Source organism: Somniosus microcephalus, chromosome 15 (assembly GCF_052327205.1).
Source record: "Somniosus microcephalus isolate GS21.2 chromosome 15, FLI_Smic_1.0, whole genome shotgun sequence".
Lineage (NCBI taxonomy): Eukaryota > Metazoa > Chordata > Chondrichthyes > Squaliformes > Somniosidae > Somniosus > Somniosus microcephalus.
This window is the reverse complement of record NC_141001.1, coordinates 46,248,815-46,261,680: the sequence shown is the minus strand read 5'-3', so window position 1 is coordinate 46,261,680 and position 12,866 is coordinate 46,248,815. Positions and strand designations below refer to the sequence as shown.

Below are 12,866 nucleotides of genomic sequence, written 5' to 3'. Positions count from 1 at the left end.
ACCTGGAATACTGCATACAGTTTTGGTGTCCATACTTAAAAGACATACTTGCTCTCGAGTCAGTACAAAGAAGGTTCACTCGGTTAATCCCAGGGATGGTCATATGAGGAGAGGTTGAGTAGATTGGGACTCTACTCATTGGAGTTCAGAAGAATGAGAGGCGATCTTATTGAAACATATAAGATTGTGAAGGGGCTTGATCGGGTGGATGCGGTGAGGATGTTCCCAATGATGGGTGAAACTAGAACTAGGGGGCATAATCTTAAAATAAGGGGCTGCTCATTCAAAACTGAGATGAGGAGAAACTTCTTCACAGAGGGTGGTAGGTTTGTGGAATTTGCTGCCCCAGAAAGCTGTGGAAGCTACATCATTAAATAAATTTAAAACAGAAATAGATAGTTTCCTAGAAGGGAATAAAGGGTTACGGGGAGCGGGCAGGAAATTGGACATGAGTCTGGGTTCGGAATGGTCATGGCCCTGTGGGTAGTGGAGCGGGCCCAGGGGCCGTGTAGCCTTGTTCTGCTCCTACTGTGTTCTAATTCTGTGTTAGATTTCAGGAGATGGTTTTATTCCTGTTCCTGGCTGGGGTGGAGATCACCTTTACAGAAGGTAAGTACTGCAGAAAATATAGGGACAGAGTGATCTCCTGGAAGAATTTCGATCGCCTAGATGGGTCGGAGAGGAATTTCCCAGATTTTTTTCTCCCAAATTGGCCATTGGGTCTTTATCTGGTTTTTCGCCTCTCCCGGGAGATCACATGGGTTCGGGTGGATGCAGAGTGATAGAAGATTTGAGGTTAGGATCAGATCAGCCATGATCTTATTGAATGGTGGAGCAGGCTCGAGGGGCCGATTGGCCTACTCCTGCTCCTATTTCTTATGTTCTTATGTTCTAGTCAGTGCTTTTGGGAGGAGGGAAGAAAACAAGCCAACAGCAGCACTTTTGTTCAAGTTTTATTTGGAGATAAACCAAAGAACATTTTTTACAAGTACACTTCAATAAATCCACCAATATATAGCTTAATAGAACCCATTCAAGTTTATGGTGGTACAATCAATTACATAATTGGGTAGTGAAAACTGGACAGACTACAAACATAAGTTAAACATGCACTGAGCTTTACAGACAGTGCTGTAAGCAGCAAGGGATAGACAGCAGTTCAGGTGTTCAGCTGCTGTCTTTACCCAAGGTGTGCTTGTCAAATAAGTATTCAGCCATTCCGTTTTCAGGAGTACCCAATCTCCGCAAGTTGGTTACATAGTCTCCGAGTAGCTTGATAGACTTGACCTGCTCATCCAGGTAGTGGGTCTCTAGGAAGTCACAGAGCTGTGAATAAAATGGAATATTAAGGTTACTCAATAGCATTCAGTATTTTAAAAGTGCTAATATAAGAGGGCAGCAAGGTTTCCATTCTATTGCTATCTAGTAACACCCACACAAAACCAGATACACTTGATTGCAATTTACCTCTGCAATCAAACAGCCTGCTGACACTTACCCTCAAGGCTCATGAAGAATTGCCAGTTGGGAGCAGCACTGAACAGGCCATTGGCTCTCACTGCACTGCACCCCAGCACGAGTCACCATCAGGAAAGGAATACAAGTAGAAAAGAAACCCACTGTTCTTACCATCACTTGTATCTCCCTGACTAAAGTAGAACACGGCCAAATGGAATATCTACAAAGTGCAACAATGCAAATTCAAACTGCACATCCGAACTAAAGGCAAACCCAGCAATTCACATCAGCTACAGCCATCATGTCAATTGCTCAGGAGGGACCACTTTGCATTTGTTTGAGCTTTGGAAGCAAGAAAAAAAATAGAAGTAATCATTTCAACAAGCTACCTGCCCCAATTGACCATATTCTGCAGCAATTGATTGGACTGTGAAATGTGGATCCTGGTTAGCAGAGACACTGCCCTGGGCTGGCTCTGCAATCTGTACAACTGCATTTAAAGCCAATAAACACTTTTTGCTGTTTAAAGAAAACAGGCTAAGCTGTTCAGAAATACAGGCAAGCTTCTCTTCTACATTCCGAAATGTTCTCTGTACCTGGCAGCAAAGTATAGACATGCATTGTTGCTTTAAATCTAGAGAATGGAGAGGAGAGGTTGATGCAGTTAAGCCAGAATACATTAAAAGCATATATGCCCTTTCATTCAGCACACAAATACTGCTCATCCCACAGGTAATTTTTTTTAAATGGTGTACATCAACCCACTTTATAAGCAGTTTGCATCTGGCTCATTTGGAGCACAAGCTACACCATTTACCCCATCCATGAATACAAGGAGAAAGCACATCAATACTAAAAAGCTTATGGTTGGTTGGGGGTGGGGGCAGCATGGAGGAGAAGATAGATAAGCTATCTTGGAGTTACTGAACTGAATGACCAAACGAAGTTAAAAATCAGAATAATCCAACTGTAACAGTTAATCGGTTAATTGTCACGTCCAAATTTGCAGACCTAAGTCAGTTCAAAAAAGGAAACAAATCCAGTCCATGGTTTTAATACAGCAAAATCTGAATTATATCATAGAATGGGGTTGTGCTTTCATTTTCTTTTACAACACCTGCCTCATTATTGAAGTAATCCATTACACTATTTATGAACGGTGTTGCATTGGCAGGATAAAAAGGCCCACAAAGATCTGGTGCAGATTCCAAGGGGATAAAGTGCCATCACAAGGCTTCACATATTGGTACCAAATGCTGTGGTGAACAAAAACAGCCAATATGCTTTTCATATGATACTCTGGTCACAGAAGAAAAAGCCCTCCTCCCACCACCAGACCTGCAATTACTAGTATGTCACCCTATTGTTGTTAGGCAGATTAAAATGCTCTCCAGGCATAGCTCAAATTTCAAATGACAGAAATGCACATTTTCAATTAGAACTGTATAAAAGCTCACATTGACAATTTCACCTAAAGTCTAACTGAAGAAAATTAACACAAGCAGTAATTCCAAGAACTCCGTCACAATTTACCACCACCATCAGTTGCGACACCTAGTTTTCCAGTTAAGACCCAGCCTACAATGCACACTGGCAATGAACTGATAAGTTTATCAAGTGCCCCACACCAGCAGGCATGATGCTTGAGAAATACATACATGTGGATCATTCCTGTCTGTAGCCAGTTTATGCAACTCTAAAAGCGATTGGTTCACACTCTTCTCCAGCTCCAGAGAACACACCATTGCATCCAAGCCACTTCCCCATTCATCACGATCTGGTTTCTAATGAGAAAAATGCATCAGTTACTTCACAAACAAATATTCGGGGCTTGTCCAACAGGTTTGCTAACCTTTTGTCAAGCACCAGAACCCAAACCAATGTTTTGCTTAAGAAACACTATGGACTATTGCACCATGGATCAGTGACTCCCTGCAGCAAGCAGGCTACCCAAGGGAAGGCCAGACAAAGTGAAACTATAGGACAAACAGTTCTATGGCAAAAAAACTATATAGCGTTCCTTGTTACCTTGTGCTGGAATGCAAGAAAACAAGGGAGCAGCATTAAATCCCTGATGTCAAAGTTCTATAACAGGGCTGCTCATGAATCAAAGCCTAGAGCATTGATGTGTCTGAGAAATTGTAAAGGGACAAGCCATAGGGGTGAGTGGGTGGATGGACAATGTGTACAACAGTCACAGTGAATATTGTATACCAGTTTGGAGAAGTACATGTAAATTGCAGTCTCAGAAGGAGAAGCAAAGGCAAAAAGCACAAGACAGCAGAGGTGGTGACTAGGAACAGCCACCCATCCTATGCCCTCAGTTGCAGCATCACCCAGGAGAAACTAGCAAGGGAATTTAAGTTTAAGTAAAGACAATTTAACCTTCTCTTCCCAAACATCCCACTAGGTGTGTGCACGCACATATAGAAGGGAAATAAGAGCCACAGGCTTTTCAATGATAAACTCAATCCCCCCTGGGATACAGTTCCAGGTTTTCCATTACCCTCAGCTACATTACAGAAAGCCATTAGGCCAGTCAGCTCCCAATTTTGAAACTACAGCAGTGCAGTTTGACCTGCAGTCATGCATCTTGAAACCAAAAAAGGGAGGGGGAGGCAGTGGACAGAAAGAAGCGTGCATTCCTAATTCAATATAGATACCCAGCCATCACTTTAAAAAAGGGAGATGCAGTGAATATGGAGGGAATGATTCAATTCCTCCACAGTGGAAAGATCAGAATGCATCCACAAAATTTTTTTAAAAAATGGCTTCGCTGGCAGCTGCAACCAGACAATACCCCTTCAATACTTGGGAGCTAAAGTTTTCTTACATGTATTCACAATGCACTATTACATACAGTACATCACCTTTAGTTAAAAAGTTAACACTTAAGTCTCTTAACAGGGTTTGAAAATGCAGTTTTTCCCCTATTTAAAAGCCAGTGAGCTGGCTGCACAGGAGCTGCAGAGCAAGGGAACACTGGTTGTGGTACTTTCTGCCACCCTAGCAGAGCAGGTAATTTGACACAGACGTGAGAGGTGAGGAAGAGGAGGGATTTTCCCTGGATACTTTAGGTGCTAAAGAGGCTCTGAGGTGGTCAAGATGGAGTCTTAAGCTAAAACATCAGTTTAGCCTGCTTCTGCTGTTCCTGAACTGAGGATGACTTGCTTCCACATTAAAAAAGGAGTTCGCAGGTGACTGAAGAGTCCAATGTGGGACCCGCAGTCTCAGTCACAGGTGGGGCAGAAGGTAGTTGAAGGGACGTGCGCTCGGCTCCTGGCAAAGACTCTAGATGTTCGGCGCCTTCCCGGATGCTTCTCCTCCACTTTGTGCGGTCTTGGGCCAGGGATTCCCAGGTGTCAGTGGGGATGTTGCACTTTTTCCAAGGAGGCTTTGAGGGTGTCCTTTAAGAGTTTCCTCTGCCCACCTGGGGCTCTCTTGCCATGTCGGCGCTCCGGGTAGAGCGCTTGTTTTGGGAGTCTCATGTCAGGCAATTTAGCCTGCATTTAGCACAAGATGGCATCTTGGTAGAACAAGTTGAAGCTTACACTAGGAATGTCTGCCTGGAGGATTGTTAAGCAGCTGATTAAATTGCCTGCTCACGCTCATCAACGAGGCTGCATGGCATTTTGGTGGCTAGCACTTGAACTGGAGTAAGCTAGTCGTTGAGGATTTTGGACGACTTAAAAAAGGTACATCACCTTTTACTGTTCACTTGCTGCTGAAGGTTTGAAGAGGACTTTTGAAACACAGAAGACTTCCTGGGACACTGTCATGACTTCAACACTAAACATTTATTCTGGAAATTCTGAGAACTTCACCTAAAAAAGGGCAAGTACTGTGCTACTCTATCTTATAGAAGTCACCAGGAGAAAGGGAGTGCTTGATCATGACATCTTGCTAGGGGTCCACAGGCAGACAGGCGGCCAGAGCAGCAGCAGCTGCAGAAGGGGGGGGACAGAAGGGCATGGTGAACTCCTCTCCCCCTCCCTTTGTAGGTACAGTACATCCCTCCTCCTCCAGACCTCCTTCACTAGGACTTGCAATGCACCCTCTCACTCAGTCCCAGAGCCATTCTGAAACCAGCCACAGTGGAAGTAGGTGCTTGGAGCCCACATATACTGTTCCACAAAAGTGGTGTCTAAATCAGCACTTGAGTGCTAAACCTGCGGGTGTCTTGATTTAGCACTTCCTGGCAAGTTCAAATTATGGTAATCAACAATTAGGTCCAAAATTGCATGCTAAAACTAGACAGTCAAAAATCATGTCTCATTAGCACCCATTTTCATTCACAAATAACCCCCAGGTTAGTACAGCTCAGCTACACAATGCCTTAACCAGCTGAGCCATCAGCAAGCCCTCGGTGCAAATTCTTGATTAATAGCCGATTATTGATTGAACCAGAATTATTGTGGAGCTGGTGCCACTCAATGGGCCAACTGGCCTCCTTCTGTGCTGTACAATTCTAGTTGCTTTAAGCAGCATGCAAAGGCATCATAGGGTACTAGTGAGCTTTTTAAACCTTGATATCCTGGAGTAAGATGCGCCCTCCTCGCTGGTTCTGTAGTTTCATCAGTTTCTCAGCATGTTCACGCTCTTCATGGGATTGCTCCAGAAAGAATTTGGCAAAATTCTTCAATGCAATGTCATCTCGATCAAAGTAATAGGACTGAAAAAAAAAAAGGAAAATGTATATTTTGAGAACACTTAACAATATTGGAGTCTTTGCTCCTAAAGTGACATTACCATAGCAAACAGCTCAAACATCAATCATATCAACATTGTAGCATAATTCACCACATACACACTACTTGCTCCAGTGGTTCAGATGGATCTTGAACAAAAAGCAGGGAGCTGTAGTGTGTCCTGGCCAACATTTCTTTTCCAAGCACCACCAAAAGAAATTAACTGGCCTTTTATCTCGCTGTTGTTGAGACTTCGCAGAATGCAAAATGGCTGCTGCATTTACCTATAGGTCACCGCGCCTCAAAATAATCCATTGCATACATGAATACACATTTCTGAGATGCAATAAAGCACTAGAGAAATACAAGTCCATCAGGTTCTTCACACCGCACCCATTTTTTCCGTCGTGCTACTAAAGTACCGTGGAAACTCATCGCGTGTCTCACCCACACGGCCCTAATGGCAAAGCTCACCAGAGAGATGACTTTTTCCTCTTCCCGTCCCCAGCCTTCTCCGCCCCCCCCACCCAATCTTCCTCGAAGCATCATTCAACCTCCCAGTCAGATCCTACCATCTCCCCCACGCCCTTCACCTCAACCCCAGTAAAGTAGAAATAGCGATCGCACCGTTTTGTTTTGTTCGCACCGACCGCACTCACCATGGAGAGATAGACGTAGGACGCGTACAGCTCCAGATTGATCTGGCGGCTGATGGCGGCCTCGCAGTCAGGGTGGTAATTCTGTCGCACCTGGGAGCTCATGGCGATCGACGGAGAAAGAGCTAGGTATATAATCAGGATTTACTGGTGGTGCCTATAGAGTTGGCTGCTAATGGCGGACGGATAAAGTAGCTGGGAATAAAGGTTCCGTTCAAACACTGTTGAAGCAGGAACACTCTCTCCCTCCGACTCTCCTTTCACTCTGAATCCACCCCCCACTGACAACAGCCTTTTATGGAAAGACTTGGCGCGCATGCGTAATCTTGGCGCCGCTCGCGGTTGAGAGGAACTCTGGGATATTTCAAAAAAATAACCGCCCCCAGCGCCAGGCGGGAGCGCGCGCCCACCAGCGCCAGGCGAGAACGCGCAGCCCCGCCTCCCCCAACCAGCGCCAGGCGGGAGTGCGCACCCCACAGCACCAGGCGGCTGCGCGGGCCACCTCCCAGCGCCAGGCGGGGGCGCGCATCAAAAGCGCCAGGTGGGAGCGCGCACCCACCAGCGCCAGGCGGGAGCGCGCACCCACCAGCGCCAGGCGGGGGGCGCAGCCCCGCCTCCGACAGCGCCAGGCGGGAGCGCGCAGCCCCGCCTCCCCCAGCGCCGGGCGGGAGCGCGCAGCCCCGCCTCCCCCAGCGCCGGGCGGGAGCGCGCAGCCCGCCTCCCCCAGCGCCAGGCGGGAGCGCGCAGCCTCGCCTCCGACAGCGCCAGGCGGGAGCGCGCAGCCCCGCCTCCCCCAGCGCCGGGCGGGAGCGCGCAGCCTCGCCTCCCCCAGCGCCGGGCGCCGTTCGCAGATGGCTTCTGCCTGAGGCTGCGACTGCGCGGAGGAACCGTTAACAACAGTAGGTGAAGCTGGGTGGGGAGGGGTGGCTAACAGAGAAGCACAGCACCACCGCGCGCGACTTCTCACTGCCGCCCCCACCACTACCAAATCTTTTATACTAGTTTGCATTTAAAAACTAAAATAAAGGGCAATCGGGACAGAAGAGGTAAAAATTGAGTCTCAATTCAATAGAACAAAGGGTGCCTGGGTCTTGCTGGTAATGGAGTTGCACAGTGGCCGAGTCACACTCTGCCGCAATCTTGTGCACAGTCATGAAACACAACAGTTGTCTTCTGCATGAAAATGCGCATCATTTCTACTTACCCCATGACTCCGCACATTATCTCTGTTTCGGCCTTACATCCGCCCTTCTCCCTCCAGACAGTTTAACGGGGCACCCTCTCCATGAATAGCCTTTGGCCAACAACACTGATGTAAATCTGTCAATATGCGCCATTGCATTGCTGTGTAAGAGATCATCATGACGAGAATAACACAGGATGCTAACGGTTCTTCACCCCTCACACCCATAGAAAAGATTTTTGCCAATACCTTTTCATGATGACAAGGCTTTTAAAAGGATATTACCAATCTTTGCCGATGCAATGTGCGAAATGTTTCCCCTCTTCATTTGTCATTGTGTGACCTTAATTTATCACTTGGATGTGACAAATTAATGAATTCTTTCTCCAGGACAACAACTTGCATTTATATAGAGACTTAAAGGTAGGAAACACCGTAAGGATTTTTACAGGGGCTGAAAACATAGCAAAAAATAATGAACGACAGAGAGCCATAATGCACAAGTTAGGAGAGGCAACTGAAAGTTTGCTCAGAGATATATTTTGAGAAGGTTTTTAAAGGTGGGAAGATGGAGGGTATTCAAGAAAGTAGGACCAATTGTGGCTGAAGATTGTCACTAAGTGTGGTAAAAGACTAGGGTCGGAACCTAAAGGACCTCAAAACAATGAACATAGGAAAATGAGCAAGAGTAGGCCATTTGGCCCCTCTAGCCTGCTCCGCCATTTAATAAGATCATGGCTGATCTGATCTTGGCCTCAACTCCACTTTCCTGCCTGTTCCCCATAACCCTCGACTCCCCTGTAGCTCAAATATCTGTCTATCTCCACCTTGAAAATATTCAAAGACTCAGCCTCCACAGCTCTCTGGGGTAGAGAATTCCAAAGATTCACAACCCTCAGAAGAAATTCCTCCTCAACTCCATCTTCAATGGGCGACCCCTTATTCTGAAACTATTCCCCCCTAGTTCTAGATTCCCCCATGAGGGGAAACATCCTCTCAGCATCTATCTTCTCAAGACCCCTCAGAATGTTTCAATAAGATCACCTCTCATTCTTCTAAACTCCAATGAGTATGGGCCCAACCTTTCCTCATAAGACAACCCTTTCATCTCAGGAATCAACCTAGTGAGCCTTCTCTGAACAGCCTCCAATGAAAGTATATCCCTCCTTAAATAAGGTGACCAAAACTGTACACAGTACTCCAGGTGTGGTCTCACCAACACCCTGTACAGTTGTAGTAAGACTTCCCTACTTTTATACTCCATCCCCCTTGCAATAAAGGCCAACATTCCATTTGCCTTCCTAATTACTTGCTGTACCTGCGTGCTAACATTTTGTGTTTTATGTACAAGGACACCCAGATCCTTCTGTACCGCAGCATTCTGTAGTCTCACTCCATTTAAATAATATTTTGCTTTTCTATTCTTCCTACCAAAGTGGATAACCTCACATTTTCCCACATTGTACTCCATCTGCCAAATCTTTGCCCACTCACTTAACCTATCTATATCCCATTGCAAACTCTATGTCCTCCTCACAACTTGCTTTCCCACCTATCTTTGTATCATCAGCAAATTTGGCTACAGTACACTCGGTCCCTTCATCCAAGTCATTAACATAGATTGTAAATAGTTGAGGCCCCTGTGGTACCCCACTAGTTACAGTTTGCCAACCTGAAAATGACCCATTTATCCCAACTCTCTGTTTTCTGTTAGTTAGCCAATCCTCTATCCATGCCAATATATTACCCCCAACACAGTGAGCGCTTATCTTGTGCAGTAACCTTTTATGTGGCACCTTATCGAATGCCTTTTGGAAATCCAAATACGCTACATCTACTGGTTCCCCTTTATCCACCCTGCTCATTACATCCTCAAAGAACTCTAATAAATTTGTCAAACACAATTTCCCTTTCATAAAACCATGTTGACTCTACCTGATTGAATTATGATTTTCTAAATGTCCTGCTACTACTCCCTTAATAATGGATTCCAACATTTTCCCAATGACAGATGTTAGGCTAACCAGCCTATAGTTTTCTACTATCTGTCTCCCTCCTTTCTTGAATAGGGGTGTTACATTTGCAGTTTTCCAATCCGCTGGGACCTTTCCAGAATCTAGGAAATTTTGGAAGATTACAATCAATGCATCCACTATCTCTGCAGCCACTTCTTTTAAGACCCAAGGATGCAGGCCATCAGGTCCAGGGGACTTGTCAGCCTTTAGTCCCATTAGTTTGCCTAGTACTTTTTCTCTAGTATGATAGCAAAATACTGCGGATGCTGGAAATCCGAAATAACAACAGAAAATGCTGGAAAAACTCAGCAGGCCAGGCAACATCCACGGAGAGAGAAATAGAGTCAACGTTTCAGGTCGAAACCCTTTGTCAGGACTGAGAGAAAACACAGGAAATGAAACAGATTAAAAGGCCAGTTTGGGGGCTGGGAAATGGGGATGAAAGAACAAAAGAGAAGTGAAGAGACAGTAAGAGGTATTCAAGACGAGACAAGCTGGTGATAGGATTAGTAAAGAGACAAAAGACAGCCCTAGATGTTTATTAAATGGATGCAGTGTGAAGTGTGAAATGCGCTGGCAGAATGAGAGACAGCTGCCATGTGGGAGAGAGAAAAAGGGGGAAGGGCACAAAAAAAGGTGTGGATAAAAATTATATAAAAATGTAATAGGGGCCGAGGTTATGATCTGAAATTGTTGAACTCGATACTGAGTCCGGAAGGCTGTAAAGTGCCTAATCGGAAGATGAGGTGCTGTTCCTCGAGCTTACGCTGGGTTTCCGTGGAACAATGCAAGAGCCCGAGGACGGTGAGGTCTGAGTGGGAATGGGGTGGTGAATTAAAATGACAGGCGACCGGAAGCTCGGGGTCACCCTTACGGACTGAACGAAGGTGTTCCGCAAAGCGGTCACCCAATCTGCATTTGGTCTCCCCAGTGTAGAGGAGACCACATCGTGAGCAGCGAATACAGTATACTAGATTGCAAGAAGTACAAGTAAATCGCTGTTTCACCTGGAAGGGATGTTTGGAGCCCTGGACAGTGGGAAGGAGGGAGGTATAAGGGCAGGTGTTGCATCTCCTGCACTTGCACGGGAAGGTGCCGGGCGAAGGGGAAGGGGTGCTGGAGGTGATAGAGGAGTGGACTAGGGTGTCTCGGAGGGCACAGTCCCTGCGGAATGCTGAAAGGGGAGGGGAGGGGAAGATGTGTTTGGTGGTGGGATCACGTTGGAGGTGGCAGAAATGGCGGAGGATGATCTGTTGAATGTGGAGGCTGGTGGGGTGAAAGGTGAGGACAAGGGGAACCCTATCGTGGTTCCGGGAGGGAGGGGCAGGGGTGAGGGCAGAAGTGCGGGAGATAGAACGGACACGGTCGAGGGCCATGTCAACCACAGTAGAGGGGAATCCTCGGTTGAGGAAAAAGGAAGACACTGGTGTGGAAGGTGGCATCGTCGGAGCAGATGCAGTGGAGATGGAGAAACTGGGAGAATGGAATAGAGTCCTTACAGGAGGTGGGGTGGGAGGAAGTGTAGTCCAGGTAGCTGTGGGAGTCAGTGGGCTTGTAGTGAATGTTGGTCAATAGCCTATCCCCAGAGATGGAGATGGAGAAGTCGAGGAAGGGAAGAGTCGGAGATGGACCATGTGAAGGTGAGGGAAGGGTGGAAATTGGAGGCAAAGTGAATGAAATTGTCTAGTTCAGGACGAGAGCAGGAAACGGCACTGATACAGTCATCAATGTACTGGAAAAAGAGGTGAGGGAGGGAACCCGAGTAGGACTGGAACAAAGAGTGTTCCACATATCCCACGAAAAGGCAGGCACAGCTAGGACCCATGCGGGTACCCATAGCAACACCTTTAATTTGGAGGAAATGAGTGGAGTCAAAGCAGAAGTTGTTCAACGTGAGAACAAGTTCAGCCAGGCGGAGGAGGGTGGTGGTGGATGGGGACTGGTTGGGTCTCTGTTCAAGGAAGAAGCGGAGAGCCCTCAGGCTATCCTGGTGGGGGATGGAGGTGTAGAGGGATTGTACGTCCATGGTGAAAAGGAAACTGGAAACTGTTAAAGTGGCGGAGGGCGTCAGAAGTGTCGCGGATGTAGGTGGGAAGAGACTGGACAAGGGGAGAAAAGATAGAGTCGAGATAGGAAGAGATAAGTTCCGTGGGGCAAGAACAGGCTGAAATGATGGGTCTACCAGGGCAGTCCTGTTTGTGGATCTTGGGAAGGAGGTAGAAGCGGGCTGTGCGGGGTTGGGGAACTATGAGGTTGGTGGCCACGGGGGGAAGATCTCCAGAGGAGATGAGGTCAGTGACAGTCTTGGAAATGGTGGTTTGATGTTCGGTAGTGGGGTCATGGTCCAGGTGGAGGTAGGAGGAGGTGTCGGAGAGTTGGCGTTCAGCTTCCGCTAGGTAAATGTCGGTTCGCCAAACAACAACAGCACCACCCTTGTCAGCAGGTTTAATGACAATGTCGGGGTTGGATCGGAGAGAACAGAGTGCTGCAAGTTCAGAGGGAGGTAGGTTGGAGTGAGTGAGGGGAGCAGAGAAATGGAGATGGCCAATGTCATGGCGGCAGTTAGCAATGAAAAGATCTAGAGAGGGTAAGAGGCCGGGGGAGGGGTCCAGGTAGAATGAGAATTCTGAAAGCGGGAGAAAGGGTCAGCCGTGCGGGGGGAAGACTCCTGGCCAGAGAAGTGGGCACGGAGACGAAGGCGGATGAAAAAGAGCTCAACATCGTGCCGAGCTCGAAATTCATTGAGGTGGGGGCGTAAGGGGATGAAGCTCAGGCCTTTGCTGAGGACTGATCATTCGGGGCCAGAGAGGGGAAGGTCAGAGGGGATAGTGAAAACGCGGCAGGGGGTGAGATTGGGAGAAGGGGG

General features: G+C 47.1%; 1 protein-coding gene across 1 annotated transcript; it reads right to left on the bottom strand.

The window, feature by feature from the left end:
* Positions 1–940: 940 nt before the first annotated feature.
* On the bottom strand, positions 941–7,105 carry LOC147106699 (ferritin heavy chain). The gene is made up of 4 exons (XM_086007752.1): positions 6,806–7,105; positions 5,984–6,130; positions 3,117–3,242; positions 941–1,326 (listed from the first exon to the last, which is right to left on the bottom strand). The coding sequence occupies exons 1-4, from the start codon at positions 6,905–6,907 to the stop codon at positions 1,168–1,170; spliced, it is 534 nt and encodes a 177-aa protein (XP_085863878.1). The 5' UTR covers positions 6,908–7,105; the 3' UTR covers positions 941–1,167.
* Between the last annotated feature and the right edge of the window lie 5,761 nt (positions 7,106–12,866).

Bases quoted from the DNA above. Each gene is read 5' to 3' on its own strand.
- LOC147106699 (XM_086007752.1), bottom strand. From the start codon at position 6,907: ATGAGCTCCCAGGTGCGACAGAATTACCACCCTGACTGCGAGGCCGCC. The intron at 3,243-5,983 runs GTTTAAAAAGCT...TTTTCTCATTAG, and splicing joins TCTTACTCCAGGATATCAAG to AAACCAGATCGTGATGAATG. The intron at 1,327-3,116 runs GTATGTATTTCT...TTTTATTCACAG, and splicing joins CAGACAGGAATGATCCACAT to CTCTGTGACTTCCTAGAGAC.